The sequence below is a fragment of the Giraffa tippelskirchi genome, chromosome X, assembly GCF_054371585.1.
Source record: "Giraffa tippelskirchi isolate mGirTip1 chromosome X, T2T-mGirTip1v1.2.pri, whole genome shotgun sequence".
Lineage (NCBI taxonomy): Eukaryota > Metazoa > Chordata > Mammalia > Artiodactyla > Giraffidae > Giraffa > Giraffa tippelskirchi.
The window spans coordinates 107,414,348-107,431,794 of record NC_137289.1 but is presented as its reverse complement, the minus strand read 5'-3'; the positions used below and the strand labels follow the sequence as shown (position 1 = coordinate 107,431,794).

General features: G+C 40.9%; 1 protein-coding gene across 4 annotated transcripts in view; it reads left to right on the top strand.

The window, feature by feature from the left end:
- MAOA (monoamine oxidase A) overlaps nt 1–14,488 on the top strand; it is a 319,927-nt gene extending 305,439 nt beyond the window's left edge. For 3 of the 4 annotated variants that reach the window (XM_081567286.1, XM_081567287.1, XM_081567285.1), the window contains 6 exons: nt 778–831; nt 6,990–7,047; nt 8,256–8,353; nt 10,464–10,575; nt 10,835–10,897; nt 11,082–11,496. In XM_081567286.1, coding sequence (XP_081423412.1) covers nt 778–831; nt 6,990–7,047; nt 8,256–8,353; nt 10,464–10,575; nt 10,835–10,897; nt 11,082–11,228 — 532 coding nt within the window. In that variant the 3' untranslated portion in view covers nt 11,229–11,496. Of the gene's footprint in view, nt 1–777; nt 832–6,989; nt 7,048–8,255; nt 8,354–10,463; nt 10,576–10,834; nt 10,898–11,081; nt 11,613–12,481 lie in introns of those variants that run through there. The other variant, XR_014076098.1, reaches the window with a different exon arrangement.
- Nucleotides 14,489–17,447: the final 2,959 nt, after the last annotated feature.

Genomic DNA, 17,447 nt, shown 5'->3' with positions numbered 1-17,447 from the left:
TGAACTTTGGCTATAAAATATTGAGTAGGTAGTGCTCTATTGTTTAGGAGCCCACCCCTGGCAGGGGTTTTGAACCCAGAAGCAGATGAGGATAGCCTGGCATTTGCTCTAGTAGATGGAAATAATGGGAGAGTGTGGGAGAGTGTATTACTGCTGAGTACAGTAAGTCCCCTACGTACAAACCTTGAAGTTGTGAACTTTCAAAGATACAAACGTGGGTGCCAGCCCCATATACCAGCTGTTGTACTACACTCCTGTACTTTTTTAGGTACTGTACTGTAAGATTAAAAGTGTTTATTTCTGTGTTTGTTTTTTATGTATTATTTGTGTGAAAAATATTATAAGCCTGCTTCCCTTGTAGCTCAGTCGGTAAAGAATCTGCCTGCAGTGAGGAGGACCCAGGTTCGATCCCTGGGTTGGGAAGATCCCCTGGAGAAGGAAGTGGTGACCCACTCCAGTATCCTTGCCTGGAAAATCTCATGGACAGAGGAGCCTGGTGGGCTGCAGTCCATGGGGTCGCAAAGAGTCAGGCATGACTGAGCGACTAACACTTACTTACTTATTAGAGTATAGTACTATATAACTGATTGTGTTAGTTGGGTACCTAGGCTAACTATGTTGGACTTATGAAAAAATTGGATTTACAGACGCATTCTTGGAATGGAACTTGTTTGTATTTAGGGTATTACTGTAGATATAGGCAAGAACACTTTAAAAAGAAGAGGCAACTCTTAAACCACTGTCACCTAATCATTCAAACATAATTTCTCTCTCCAGCTTCATCCTTGCTCGAAAGGCTGACCGCCTCGCTAAAGTGCATAAAGATATAAGGTAAGAATTTACATCTGAAACATGTAAAAGGTTAGCTTTATATTGTGCTTGTTGTACTAACAACAGTATAATAGCATTATGAAACATGCAATAATTTGTTAATCTCAAAATCCCAACAAATCAACCTTTTTGTATTTTGCTAGCCCCCCTTTTGACTCACTCCTGCCCACGTGCATATATTAATTTAGTTTTACATCTCTGTGTTTGTTTTACAGTGGTTGAGAGGTAGAGTTTCTCAGTAAGATGGATGGAGAAAAATCATAAAAAAATTTAGCTCTGAATAAAGCTTAAGAGGCCAAGTCCCAATGACCGTTATTCCATTTCCAAGGTTCTCCAACATGTGCTTTTTCTGAAAAGCAGATCCATACATAGGTGTTCAAATCTATTGCACATTTGTCAGCAAGGTGATGTCTCAGCTTTTTAATACACTGTCTAGGTTTGCCGTAACTTCCCTTCCAAGGTGCAAGCATCTTTTAATTTCATGGCTGTAGTCACCATTCACAGTGATTTTGGAGTCCAAGAAAATAAAATCTGTTACTACTTCCACTTTTTCCCCTTCTATTTGTCATGAAGTGGTGGAACCAAATGCCATAGTCTTAGTTTTTTTGAATGTTGAGTTTCAAGTCAGCTTTTTCACTCTCCTCTTTCACCCTCACCAAGAGGCTCTTTAGTTCCTCTTCATTTTCTGCCATTAGAGTGGTATCATCTGCCTATCTGAGGTTGTTGATGTTTCTCCTTGCAATTTTGGTTCCAGCTTGGGATTCATCCAGTCCAGCATTTCACATGATGTACTCTGCATATAAGTTAAATAAACAGGGTGACAGTACACAGCCTTGTCATACTCCTCTCCCAATTTGGAACCAGTCCATTGTTCTATGTCTGGTTCTAACTGTTGCTTCTTGACCTGTATACAGGTTTCTCAGGAGACAGGTAAGGTGGTCTGATATCCCCATCTCTTTAAGAATTTTCCACAGTTTGTTGTGATCCACACAGTCAAACACTTTAGTGGAGTCAATGAAGCAGAAGTAGATGTTTTTCTGGAATTTCCTTGCTTTCTCTATGATCCGACAGATGTTGGCAATTTGATTTCTGGTTCCTCTGCCTTTTCTAAAGCCAGCTTGTACATCTGGAAATTCTAAGTTCATGTACTGCTGAAGACTAGCTTGAAGGATTTTGAGCATAACCTTAGTAGCATGTGAAATGAGTGCAATTTTATGGTAGTTTGAACATTCTTTGGCATTACCCTTCTTTGGGATTGCAATGAAAACTGACTTTCCAGGCCTGTGGTCACTGCTGTTTTCCAAATTTGCTGGCATATTAAGTGCAGCACTTTAACAGCATCATCTTTTAAGATTTGAAATAGCTCAGCTGGAATTCTGTCACCTCCACTAGCTTTGTTCATAGTCATGCTTCCTAAGGCCCACTTGACTTCACACTCCAGGATGTCTGGCTCTAGTTGAGTGACCACATCATCATGGTTATCTGGGCCATTAGGCCTTTTTTGTATAATTCCTGTGTATATTCTTACAACCTATTCTTAATTTCTTCTGCTTTGGTTAGGTCCCTACCATTTCTGTCCTTTATCGTGCCCATCCTTGCATGAAATATTCCCTTGGTATCTCCAGTTTTCTTGAAGAGATACCTAGTCTTTCCCATTCTGTTGTTTTCCTTTATTTTTGCATTGTTCATTTAAGAAGGCCTTATCTCTCCTTGTTATTCTCTGGAACTCTGCATTCAGTTGGGTATATCTTTCCCTTTCTCACTTGCCTTTCACTTTTCTTCTTTCCTCAGCTATTTGTAAAGCCTCCAGAGACAACCACTTTGCCTTCTTGCATTTCTTTTTCTTGGGGATGGATTTGGTTACTGCTTCCTGTACAATGTTACAAACTTCTGTCCATAGTTGTTCAGGCACTTTCTCTACCGGATCTAATCCCTTGAATCTATTCATCACTTCTGTTACATAATCATAAGGGATTTGATTTAGATCATACCTGAATGGCCTAGTGGTTTTTCCTATTTTCTTCAATTTAAGTCTGAATTTTGCAATAAGAAGCTCATGATCTGAGCCACAGTCAGATCTGGTCTTGTTTTTGCTGACTGTATAGAGCTTCTCCATCTTTGGCTGCAAAGAACATAATCAATCTGATTACATCTGATGATGTCCATGTGTAGAGTTGTCTCTTGTATTGGTGGAAAAGGGTGTTTGCTATAACCAGTGTGTTCTCTTGACAAAACTCTATTAGCCTTTGCCCTGCTTCATTTTGTAGTCCAAAGGCCAAACTTGCCTGTTACTCCAGGTATCTCTTGACTTCCTACTTTTGCATTCCAACCCCCACATGATGAAAAGGACATCTTTTTTGGTGTTAGTTCTAGAAGGTCTTGTAGATCTTCATGGAACTATTCCTCTTTCAGCATTACTGCTTGGGTCATAGACTTACTGTAATTAGATTACTGTGATGTTGAATGGTTTGCCTTGGAAACGAACTAAGATCATTCTGTCATTTTTGAGATTGCACCCAAGTACTGCATTTCGGACTCTTTTGTTGACTATGAGGGCTACTCCACTTCTTTGAAGGGATTCTTGCACACAGTAGTTGATATGATGGTCATCTGAATTAAATTCGCCCATTCCTGTCCATTTTAGTTCACTGATTCCTAAGATGTTGATGTTCACTCTTGCCATCTCCTGCTTGACCACATCCAATTTACCCTGATTCATGGACCTAACATTCCAGGTTCCTATGCAATATTGTTCTTTACAGAATCGGACTTCAGTTTCACCATGAGACACATCCACAACTGAGCATCATTTCTGCTTTGGCCCAGCTGCTTCATTCATTCTTTCTGGAGATATTAGTAATTGTCCTCTACTGTTCCCCAGTAGCATATTGGACACCTTCCAACTTGGGTGGGGGAGGGCTCATCTTCTGGTGTCATATCTTTCTGCATTTTCATACTGTTCATGGGGTTCTCACAGTCAAAATACTGGAGTGGTTTGCCATTCCCTCCTCCAGTGGACCACATTGTCTCAAAACTCTTCACTATGACCCTTCCATCTTGGGTGGCCCTGCATGGTATGGCTCATAGCTTCATTGAGTGATGCAAACCTTTTCATTATGACAGGGATAACCCTAAATCCTTTGTTAGCTTTTGAAGAGGGTGTGCATGCAAATGTATACTTCTCTCTGCATTTGATTTAAAAATTAAGCAGCAAATCAACTAGCAGACCTTGCTTTGAGAGTTACTTTGATGACTTTGCAAGTTAGTGAAAGGCCATAGATGTTCCCACATTTGCACATGGGTTTGTTTATTCGAGCAACCGTGAGATTTGATGTCAGGAAAGGGGAACTATTTTAGTGTCTGCCTACTCACTCAATAGAAGAAGAATTTGGGGGTCTGGTGATGGGGAATGATTTGTTCAAGGCTCCATAGCCAGCCTGTGACAAAGTCACGAATAGCATCTAATGTGTACTTTTTTCATTATGTCATACTAAGCTTGACATTTTCTTTTGGATTTCCTGCCTTCCCTCCTTATTAATAGTAAAATAAATACCAGCCTGGATGTAGACATTTGGTTTTGATTCCACATAGTGGCTAAACTTCTCAAAAGTTTTTATAAGGCAAAACCACTTAGAATTCTGAATGTCATTGACTCAAGTAATAGTTCCCAGAATGAACTGCATAAACATTTCCCAAAGGATGTTTGGAAAATATATTTTTTCTGAGGCTGATAGATTATGATTTGGTAGGTTAGGGGTGGGGCCTGAGTATTTGCATATTTTAACAAGCCTTTTGAGTAATTATGATGAGCAGCCAGGTTTAGAAACCAGTAGGTATATCCAACTTGCACAATGACTTCTTTTGTACATCATTTAAAGTATATTCTGTTATTTTTAGAGCCCAGCTAAGCAACCAGTGCATTGCTGTACCATCCTTATCTTATATAACTTTTCTAAAAACTTTTATATTAATGAGAGGAAGGGATGGAGAAGATAAGTTCCTATGTGTTCATTAGAACTCATCATTGACTCATTTAATAATGTGAAATACAGTCAATAATGACAAACTTCTATGATAACTGGTTTACTGTTCTTGAATGAAAAGTTAACTATAGAGTAGTTTGATTACATTTTAGGGTTCACTCTGTTTTAACAAAGATGTTATTACATGTACGTAAAGTAAATGAAACATTGTTAAGTTTTCAGGATAATGATTGTCAATACTTTTGTTTTCTTATTGACTCAAAATGTCAGAATTATTTCTTGTAACACTCATGTGAAGTAGATAAGAATCAGTCATATCATAGAGTAGAAAAGAGGGTACCACACTGGACTGAGGATGGATTTTGATTCAGTAAATTTTTATTGAGCACTTAATACAGGTGGGATGCTCAGGAGAGTAGACCCTTGACCCTGCCATTAATGAGCTGGGTGGTGTTGAGCTAGTCTCTTAAGCGCGCTGAGCCTCCGTCTCCTCATGTCTGAAGTGAGTGGCTTGAGACTTCTTCCAGTTCTGCCTGTCCTTTATCATTATTGAGCTGTAGTGTGAACAGCTCCTTGAAGGACAGCGAATCTTGCCTGTCTGTACTGGAACTTAAATAGCTATCTAATGATGTGTGACATCACCTCAGAAGTGGCATTTGTCTCTCCCTTAAAACCTTCCATGGTAAAGTGGTGTCGGTAAACAACATTTATCATTCCACCTCCTTCTCTTGATTTACCACTATATAGCCACGAGATGGAAACTCTAGGAGTTGTATAAATCATGTAAGTGTGAGCATTCAGGTAAATGTATAAAGTTATACACTTTGTCCAACATGATTCAGAGAAATCAGGAACGTCTGTGAAATGGGGAACACTTGTTTTCTATTGTAACTGGCAACATGAAATTGGCGTCTTTTAAAATCTATTTCTAATAACTATAACCTTCCCTTACTTCCTTCCTCCCCCCCCAATATTTATTTTTTGCCATTTGTCTCTTTAGCTTTTAATGCTTATCTTACAGATTTGAATTAAACCTTTTACCACACTTTTAGCAAATTTTTTCCAGTCATTTATTAATGTATAAGAAAGTATTTTGGAGCACTTTCAATATTTAACCTATATAAAGACTAAAGAAGATAAATACCTACAGTGTACAACTGGATCAGTGGTAACCTGTTTAAACAATTTCTAAAACAGAACTATTCACTTCTAAAATGGGTAGTTTTAGTAAATTAGAGCTTTTAAACTTCATCAAGAGTGATTGTGAGTTTAAAGTGTATCTGTTTCAAGAAGTGCTTAGATAGGGAATTCTCTGGCAGTCCAGTGGTTAGGACTCAGTGCTTTAACTTCTGGTTCAATCCCTGGTTGGGGAATTCAGATCCTGCAGGCCAAATGGCATGGCCAAATAAAAATAAATAAATCAATAAAATGGTAATTTTTTTTAAAAAAAAGAAATGCTGATGAATAAAACTATTGATTTTTGAGATATAGTATGTGCCATGTTCTGTGCTGGTTATTTGCATAATGAATTATGAGGATGGTCAGAGACTGTTTTAAGGTAATATCACATAACACATCATGCCCACTGCCCCTCCATGCCCTTAGGACCCAGTACTGTGTCCACAGACCATTCTGTCAAGTGACAGATTACTACCCTGGGATGACCGTAGGCCTCTCCTAGTATAGCATGTGTTATGTTATATTTAAAAGATTAAATGAGCTTCATATGTTGGTAGATATTTAAAACATAAACATAGGATAATTAAAAGACACCATCATACTTACTATAGACTTATAAAAGGGATTACTTTAGAATTTTACATATTTCCAAATAGTGACTTAGAATCAATTCCTAAAAATGAATTTAATTCAATCTCATTTTCTCCATTTTAATCTTGAATATATATGGTAGTAGGTAGTGGAAAGGCAAAAATGTAAAAGAGAACAGGGTCGGTTGAATCTTGAAAGCACATAACTGTGTTGGGGAAAAGAGAGTTAATTTGAGGGCAGAGATTCAAGGAACTGTTTGTTCATTTAGTATAGTGACTAAAGGCCATTGATTTTAATTTTTCACTTAATAAATCTGATTCATTGCAAGAACCTTGGAACTCACTGTGTTTATTCCATACTCATCAGTCATACTCCCTTCACATTCTTTGGTTCTTTTTTTTATAGAAAAAGGAAAATCTGTGAACTGTACGCCAAAGTGCTAGGATCTCAAGAAGCTTTACATGTAAGAAATCCCCATCTTTAATCCCTAGCAGGTTCTGCTCTGTTTGCTCTGAGTGGTAAAGCAAAGCAAATTCTGGTTTCCTGACAGTCTTATGAAGAGAGTATAAAGGGATATGCTTACTAGAGGATTAACTTCAGCAGTCACAAAGGGCCATTAAAATGCTGCTGTCAGTGCATGCAATTTCTGATGCAGCAGTTCCTTGGCCTGTTTAAATGTTCGCTAGATAACTGGCAGCCAGTAGTAATGAGAGGCAGAAGCTGCAGGTATTATCTCCAGGGTGACTGAGATCAGTCCCTGGAACAGAGGCCCTGCCCTCTTGTCAGTGTCAACTGATCACTGCCAAATAAAATCCCAGCTATATCATTATTTGTTGATGAAAGCACAATAGTATATACTTGATAAGATAGACTGAATCTGGACTCTCTGCCCAGGTCTAAGTCATACTAATTTGTTTTTCCATCTGCAGACTCAGTTTACACTTCATTTAGGAATTTCGGTGCTTGCAATCTACCACTGAAAGCAATTAAGAGAATGAAATTCTTTTTAAAGACCCTAGCAGATAGTGGGGGCTCTTCCAGCGGATTTTCTCTGAACTGTTGGAAGACTAAACTTGCAGAATGTGTTAGGGAAATCAGAGAAGGTCCTCTCACGTCCCTTGGGAAACATTTTTCATCTTTAACTGTCCTCTTTTTAATAGGATTCCCATCATTCACATTTCCAGCTGAGACAAGTGGTTCTGAAAAAACCCTTTTTCTTAGACACTATGCTTTCCTTCTACCTTCTCCCTTTTACCCCCCACCCCTTTTTCAGCAGTAATGCCCTGGTAGATGGGGAAGTAAGGTCTGTTATTTAAAGAATGCAGAGATTTGAGCAGACCCTTCCAGAACCTGATTGTTGATAGAGTCTTAAAGACTTCAGAATCCACATAGAGATACCCTCTCTTCCAGATATTGGACTACTTTCCTGTCTCTCCTAGGCAAGAGGTTGAGAAAGTCAAAGTATATGTGTTTTGTCTGTTGGTACCTCACAAAAGGCCATTACTTGGTACTGTCATGTTTCCCCTTAAGTTAGAAAAACAGGGCTACTTAAAAAAAAAAAAAACAAACTTTAAACTTTTGTTACAGTAAAGCACATAAGAGCCTTTATTGTTGACTGGCAGCATTTCAGCTTTGTCTTCCCTTTGAAATTTTCTCCCCACTGAACTGCAGCCGGTGCACTATGAAGAGAAGAACTGGTGTGAGGAGCAGTATTCCGGAGGCTGCTACACTGCCTACTTCCCCCCAGGGATCATGACGCAATATGGAAGGTACTACCCAAACACTATACCAATAGATACAAGACGTGTGCCAAGCTTAAAACTAGATAAGCCAAGCTCAGTGGGGATTTTAGAAACAGAAATCAGCATTCCTATATGTAATGTCCCAGATAGTTTGTATATTCTAGGTGTCCATAGGAAAAGAAGTATGTCCATATGTAGAACAGCACCTGGCAGCACATAGAACAATTGCAGAGCACTGGTGAGGAATTCAGGGGTCATTGGTAAACGTGAGAATCCTGCAAGCTGCAGTGTCCTCCAAGGGGCCTTCTTGAGCTCAACTAAACATTTAGTCTTACACAACTACCCTAGGCTGCTGGGCACCAATCTACAGAGAAGGACATGGGCTAAAGATGTCTTGTCAGCAGAACAGCATCAGACATTCCTCTTCATGGGGAAGCATCTCACTGTGCACGGCTAAGGTGTGAGCAGTTGACATGCACACAAGATGGGAGAATTCACCTTAGCTTAGAAACCCCTTAGCTCACAGGAACCTTTGTTTCTTAAAACAGCCTCATAGCCAGTGTCTAGGATCCCCACAAAGGACATGCCCAGCTACAAGAGGCAGCATGCTCAAGAAAGCCCAAACATTTCTCAGATATTTAGGCTCTTTCCAGATATTTGCAATTTATGAGTTTTCCCAGCCTAGATACAAGTTACCAGTGAGGGGGTGGAGGAGAGCCATTTTTACCATAAACAGCAGTTGCCTGGTAACATATAGGGCCTTATGCCTTCATCAGGTTTCTAGAGAAACAGATCTAAAATGTTAACTCAAGGTCATGTGTGTCCACAGAGAAGGAAGAAGGGTTTGTTAATCCTTTCCTTATATGAGCTTTTCGTTTGTTTTTCTTAATTGAATTATTAATTACGCAATGATTTTAGTTCAATAGACACGTGTAGTATTTCAGTGAAAGTCATCAATATCTGATGAAAGATTAAATGATTCATGGGAAACCCTATTTAGATCTTGGGTGCTTTTTGCAATTCCTTTTCCAAAGGGCAGTAGTGTTGGCTATTTCTGTCAAATCTCAAGCCGAGAATGAATAGCCTTTGTTAGTGATAACAGTATTGATGAACTGGAGTGGTTCTGGAATCAAAGTAGAAGTCTAGGAGATGGGACTAGGATCAGGGATAGATGAAGCCAAGGATTCCTGAGTTGGAAAAAGGCATGACAGCAGGTTGAGGTGAAGTCCTTTGGGGTGGAGGTATATGGTTTAGGAGATTTCATGCAAGTGACTGTAGAAATCAAAGCCAACAAGTTAGGAGGAGACAGTGGCTCATTCAGCCCAGCCTTTCCGTGGTTCTCTTCACCAAGACCTCTTTGTAAGAGAAAGCCCATTTCACTACCCTCAGCCAGTCTCTAGATACATCCATAGAAGCTAATTGTACAGAGTTTTTTTTTTTTTTTAATTGTAGTTGATTTACTGTGTTGTGTTAATTTCTGCCATACGGGAAAGTGACTCAGTTATGCATTTTACACATTCTTTTTTGTATTCATTTCCAGTATGGTTTATCCCAGGACATTGAGTATGTCCCTGAGCTATACAATAGGGCCTTGTTGTCCATCCATTCTATATGTAACAGTTTGCATCTACTAACCCCAAACTCCCAGAGGTTGTTTTTGAAGAAGGTAGACATATAATCCTTTGGATCTCTCCTTTGCTAGAAATGAGTTCCTCTTCCTGTCTTCCCGCTCACCACCACTGTTCCTCCCGGCAGTCAGATGAGATCTCATGAAGAACACACCCCTTACTGTAGGTAGCAGAATGGACTGCAAATAGGAAATGTGCAGCAAATGAATCTGAGTGTGGACTTAATGTATGTTCTTACATTTTAATTCTGGCTAGATAGAAAAAGGTCTCATTACCTTTAGCGATTGATGATCTCATATCCTGATTCTCTCTGGCTTGAAAGCGCAGATCCTTTGGTGCAGACCCAGGAAACAAGGAGGAGCCTTTCACCTTTGGCTGAGTTGCATGGGAGTTTTGGAAACAATTTGAGTTTCCTTGTCTTCTGTGGGGTTTTAAGTGAGGCCCACGATTGGCTCATTTACCCTCAGAGCCTTCCCAGGTAACTGAATGACCTCTCTGTTCCCTTGAAGGGTGATTCGCCAACCTGTAGGCAGGATTTACTTTGCTGGCACGGAGACTGCCACACAATGGAGCGGTTACATGGAAGGAGCAGTAGAGGCCGGTGAACGGGCAGCTAGAGAGGTAAGACAGGAAGCCGAATGGCTCTCCCTACTGAGTCCACTGACATAGTTGTCATTAGGTCTTTCCAGATCATGCCACTGATCATCTATCTATTAACAGATGTCCACCTCTCTGCCCCTCGCTCCACTCATGAGGCTCATCTGTGGCCAGCAGGGCCCTGAATCTGTTGAAAGTACAGAACCTTATAATACCATGGCCACTTTCTTTCAGGTCTTTTCTTTTTCTTTTTTTTTACCTTTTCCTTTTTTGTTTCTTTCAGGTTTTGAATGCTTTGGGGAAGCTGGCTGCCAAAGACATCTGGATCCAAGAACCTGAAGCTGAAGTAAGTTTGGTAGCTCCATCTCTATACACCAGGAATCGCATATAAAAATCTCAGCTTCTAGCCTCTGATGTCCTTGTAGATGCCACTCTCCACGGCAGATCCAGACACAGATTTTACAGATATATTTTGCCACTCCTTGTTCCTGCAAGAGTTTTTTGCTAATTATCTATGTTCATTCATCTAGGATGTTCCAGCTGTAGAGATCACCCCCAGCTTCTGGGAGAGAAACCTGCCTTCCGTATCAGGCCTGCTGAAGATCGTTGGGTTTTCCGCATCGATAACTGCCCTGTGTTTTATGATGTACAGATTCAGGCTGCTAAGCCGATCCTGAAGTTTTGGCTTCATACTTTCTGCTTAGCCTTCCCCGGTATCATCAAAAGCAAATTGCTGACCCATAGAACAGCCGTGCAGTCAGATCATCTTTAAGTGAACCGATTTAACCCCTCAGTTTAATCTCAGTGTATGACCTCCTTAATTTCCAGAAGATCAAGCTCCATCTTGTGATTTGTCTGTAGACCAGCTCATGTTGATTGGTAGAAAATAACCTTGTGATCAATTTCTTAACATCAAGAAGTTAAAGTTGACATGCTCGTGAGAAACAGTTTCTGTGTCCTATTTTTCTCCCCTTTAACATAAAATACCTGATGATTGCAGGAATGAAGCATTTAACTGTCTCTCTGTAGAGGTTGAGTAGATTAAGGCCCAGCCTGTGACTGTCCTTCGAAGTCCTTCGCAAAGGGTAAAGTGTAGGCCCAGACTTGAAGCTTCTTGCGTGAGCAGCCCCCACTTTGGATGAGGGAAAGCAGTGGAGGTAGGATTCAGGCCCTCAGACCAGAGCAGGGACAACATCTTGTGGGCTGCTGTCTCAGGGATCTCCTGACCACTTCTAATTCTTGTGAAGTTTCTAGACACTGGTAGCTCAGACCATAAAGAATCTGCCTGCAATGAGACCCAGGTTTGATCCTTCGGTCAGGAAGATCCACTGGAGGAGAGCATGGCAACCTACTCTAGTATTTTTGCCTGGAGAATTCCATGGACAGAGGAGCCTGGAGGGCTACAGTCCATGGGGTCACAAAGAGTTGGACACAACTGAGCGACTAACACTAAAACTAAACTAAACTTCTAGACATCTAGTCTTCATGCTAGTTTGTTTGCATTTTTCCTCTTTTTCTTAAAGAGGACAGTGTTTATCAAGGAATGTTTAAATTGATTTGCTGTGACTGGTATGTAGCTCCCTAGATGAGCAAATAGTGGCAAGACTGTCCCCCAGGAGGGCTCCCTGTTTCGCTCCTCGTGAGACCGACTGCAGTAGGCTTCTTTGCATCCTCCTGGAAGGTGGCTAGACATTACTTGGCCCATTGTCCTTGATAACATTCTGCCAATTCCAAGGAAGCAGTATTTTTCTTTCTTCGGGTAGACCCTTCTGAAGGCCCCTAGTGGCAGATATTGTTTCTTTTTCCTACAGCCATAATAAAATCAGGCAGATCTGTTAACTTAAGTATGTTTTTCACATGGTTTGTTATTGTTGTTTACTGGCTCAGTCATGTCTGACTCTTTGTGACCCCATGAACTGTAGCCCACCAGGCTCCTCTGTCCATGGGATTTTCCAGGCAAGAATACTGGAGTGGGTTACCATTTCCTTCTCCAGGGGATCTTTCTGACCCAGAGGTTGAACCTGTGTCTCCTGCATTGCAGGAAGATTCTTTACCACTGAGCCACCAGGGAAGCACTTCCACATGGTTACCTTTGTACTGAAATGCACATGACAAATTTCTGATTGTTATTTCATGAGACTAATCAAGCACGGAAAGGAAATTAGGGCTCTTGTTATAACCTCACTTGCTTTCATTATTAAGATTTATAAAAGACATGAAATTGAAAGATTTTATATATGAAGACTAAGTTTATCTTAGGAGAAATGTGAGTTCAGAACAGTGCTCACCTCTTATCTTTCCCATTTTAAAACCTGTCGGGGGAGTTCCCAGGTGGTCCCTGGTGGTCTGCACTTTCACTGCCAGGTCCAGGGTTTGATCCCTGGTTGGGGAACTAAGATCCTGCAAGCTGCCCCATGTGGCAAAAAAACAAACAAAAAAAACTGTCAGATTTTTAAAAAACCCAAAAGTTTCAGCCATAAAGTACATATATATATATATAAAATCAACACAGATGTGATCAATTAAAGTGGCTGAGAAGATTCAGAATATTCTGTGGACTCAGCTACCCAGGTGGTAGATACCCAGTAATATCCTGCATCATTGATGAATGAAGCATTTCATTTTAAATGAAGTTTCTAGCTAGCTGAAGCTTGTTCTTTGTGTGCCAAAATTTTTAAATCAACTAAAATTTTGATGGAGTCACTTGCACACATTTAGTACATAAGCTAGATTCAAATTCCTTTTTTAGAATTGATCCTGTCAACTGTTCTGTCTCTGGATTATTTTATACTTTTATAATAGAGTATGCCATTTTTAATAGAGTGATACCATTTTTGATAGAGTGATACCATTGTCTTTGCCCCTGTATTAAATGCCGCACGGTTGTTTCATAGCTGATGAGTCTACTGCTGCTTTATCTTCTCCCATATTCAGTATTCATGTCACAACCTTATTTCTATTACCTCCCAGTAACTCTTAACCTAATCTGCTGTCTATTTTTTTATTGAATGGGAATTAAAGATTGCCAGAGGATCCAACCCAAGTGTATTACATAATTAACCTTATTGTAAATCCAAAATTACATCCTGAGAGCAAAGAGCAGGATTTTCTGGCAGTCTATACCTTGCAATTGAAAAGCATTTTAGCTAAGTTGGGAGTTTTGGTATTGTCCTGGATATGCCCTAATACGTTAAGAACTTGCTGCATTTTATACCAAAGTGCTTTGAGAAATCACACCCCTGATCTATTTCATTTATTCTGTTTGCTTACTGACTAACTTGGTTCTGACACACCTCTGGGGAAATGCTGACAAATTTAACTGGCAACAGTTTTAACAGTCATCAAGTTGTTAACATAGTTAACATGTCTCAAATGTTGAAGGACTCCCAGAATATGGGATTTACCCTCTTCTCAAACTTTTTGGCAAACCCATTAATTCATCCTAATTAGATCAACCCTGTTAAGCTACAGATTGAGTATTAAAAATGAATGCCAGCCCAGGTGTGCCTATGGGTGAAATGGCAGCTGAGAACTTCCCCACATACATGAGGTGATCCAATCCCGAGATACCACAGGTCTTCTCTTCCACCCACTCTCAAGTCAGTTTAAGCAGCTGATCAAGCCTGGCCCTGTTCAGTCATCTGCTTCACAGTTCTGAAGGCTGTCAGCCTCACTCAATAGTAAGGTTAAGAATGAGAGTTGAAAAGTTAACCTTCTTGTCACAGCTTTTAAGTAAGGACGCATATCAGCCTGAAGACACAGTATTGAAGGATTGTGAACCATGTTTAGTTTGTGAACTTGGTGCCTAATGTTCTGTCTGAAACGTGCCCCAGTGCTATACCTGGGAGTACACATGTGTGTATGTATTGCCGCTGAAGTACAGTTTTGCCTGCCTGGTATTGTTTTGTTTGTTAATAAAGTGCACTGTCACCTCTGATTCAGACCTGGCTCCTCTGTTTAGGTGATGGTTTGAAGGTTAAATGTCTTCTTATAGCAGGAGGTTACAATGAGGTCGTCCATGAAGGATGGGCTTAAAAAGCCATCTGGTATGGACTCCAAATTCTCCAAGTTCAGTTTGAGTTGGAGTTTTTCAAGGTTTCCCGGAAGCTGATTAAACACTAGAATATTATCTGCCCGACTGGGCCACAAAAGATGTGGAGTTTGATCAGAGCTTTTTCACTTATTAGCTTATGATTCCTTGAACAAATGCCTTGGTTCTCTGCCTCAGTCTCCCCATCTGGAAAAGGGTGGGTTGAACTTGATGGTTCCCAAGGATTCTTTTCATGGCAACATTATGTGATTTATGCATTTGTTGCCAGAATTCTGTGCTTGCCTATCTATATGGCAGGGCAAGTCACTCACCCTTTCTGTATCTCAGTTCACTCCTTGACTTGAGTTGGGTTTTCTAGAAACAGACTCTGAGATGCAGAGTCAGGGCAGAAAGTTTATTGGGGATGACTCTCAGGAAATACACATAAGGGGGTGAGGAAGACAGGATTGGGCGGGAGTTGACCTACAAAGCAGTTGCAGCCAGGGCCTCAGCAGATCTTAAGGGGGAGCTGAAAGGGCCCTTCAGAATCATCCCCCATTGAGGCAAGGGTGTCTGGCTTCTGTATCCCTTCATTAGCTTCCCTCTGGAGTCTTCCCAGTTGACTCAGCAGTAAAGAATCCACCTGCTAAGCAGGAGATGCAGCTTCGATCCCTGGGTCAGGAAGATCCCCTGGTGAGGGAAATGGCTACCCACTCCCGTATTCTTGCCTGGAGAATCCCATAGACAGGCTATGGTCCATGGGGTCACAGAGAGTTGGACACTAATGAGCGACTGAAAAGCAGAACAGAGCTGGGAAGGGTTGTTATGTTGGGTGAGGAACTGCTGCTGTGAACTGAGTTCAGCCTGAATTCTCAGCAGCCAAGGGAGTCCAGGCAGGGGCACCCACAGTATGGATATTTTATACCATCCAAAAATATAGAGAGTTTCCCTTTGTCAGGTAAAAGATATTGTGGACTTGAGCTTTGGTTTTACAGATAGAATGGAGCTGTCTCCATGAACCTATCTCTGTTAGGTAAGGGAATTGCCTTTAAAGATGGCATTCTGCACTGCTTATGTGGGAGAAAAATAAAACTGGAAGTTACCCTGGAAGTGATTCAAACTCTGTCTCAACAAAGGAGCCCCTCTCTACAGGTTACTAATAGAAAGATTAAAGTGGAGGAGGGATGTGCACTTACAAGCAAGAGTCCAAAATCCCATGTCTTCAGGAGTCAGGCAGCTTAAAATGAACAGCAGCAGGCATGAGACATTAGTGAGTAGTATGGACTGTAGCTGACCTGGGAAGTATCTGCCCCTCAGAAGAACATTTATACCAAATTCCTTTAAAAGATTCTTAGCCAAACAAAACATATGAAGGCTTTGCTCAGAGGTCCAGATTGCTCTCAAGTCTCTAATAAGTAAATGCTAGGTTTGGTTTCACATCACATGAATGCCAAACTCTTCTCAGATGCCTTTGATGTTCTGAGAACCAAGACCAGCAACCAATTGGTAAAACTATCAGGAATGGGCAAAAAAGGCCTGGTTAAGGGCAAAAAGAGAGGGGCAGAAAAGACAGAAAAAAGCTCTCCTAGATCAGAAATCCCCCTCATGAAATAACACTTCCAGCGGCCCATCCCAAGGCACTTCTTATCTTCTGCTGTGTCTGTGTCATGATTGATAAGAGCAGTGCCAAAGTTTATTGGGAAAACTGCACCCTCTCTATAAGATAGAAATCATAGCTCTTTGGTCAGCATTTAATCTCTGCTGACTATAATTCTTTTTTTTTCTATGATACAGTTCTAGTAAGCAGCATATCAATATTGAATGGATTAACTTTTTAAAACCACACCGTCCACTTTACACTGACATGGTGGTAAAACTGCAAGACACATCCCTTAGCCTAGAGAAACTGGCTTAGACATCGGAGGAACAGGATCCAAACAAAGGAAGGTGCTGGGTATCTAGTAAGAATCTCTTCTCCTTTGTCAGAGCTTAAGGCTCTGTTCCCTGGTATTCAGCAAATAAGACAGATAGAGCCTACCTCATGGACCCCATAGGGCTGCAGACACCAGCACATTCACGAGATACTAGGGGGAGTTTCCAGAAGGGCACGAGATTTAAGGGGAGGTTTTGAGGATCTGTCCTCAAACCTCTATAAGCATCATCACTATGGGACACATCAGTAAGAACCCTACACAGGGCTGAGGCTTCCCTGATAGCTCAGTGGTGAAGAATCGCCTGCCAATGCAGGAGACTCGGGTTCCATCCCTGATCGGGGAGGAGCCCACATGCTGCAGAGCAACTAACCCCGTGCATCACAACTACTAAACCTGTGGTCTAGACCCTGGGAGCCGCAAGTACTGAACCCACGTGTCTAGAGCCCGTGCTCTGCAACAAGAAACCACCACAATGAGAAGCCTGAGCACCACAACTAGAGAGTAGCCCCTGTTCACCGCAACTAGAGAAAGCCTGTGCAGCAACAAAGACCCAACACAGCCAAAAAATAAAAATTTATGTGTATGCATATAAAAATTTATGTATATATATATATATATATATGTACATATATATATACATAAAAGACCAAAAAAAAGAACCTTACACAGGGTAGAGAAAGGAAATAAAAAAATAATAAGATCGTTATCTTAGTCTGTTTGGGCTACTATAACAAAAACGTCATAAATTGGATGGCTTATAAACAGCAGCAGTTAATTCCTCCCAATTCTGGAGGCTGGGAAGTCCAACATCAAGGCCCTGGCAGATTCGAGGTCTCACAAGGGCCTGCTTTCTGGTTCATAGAGGTCTAGCTGTGTCCTCACATGGCAGAAGGGTCAAAGGATCTCTGTGGAGCCTCTTTATAAGAGCACTG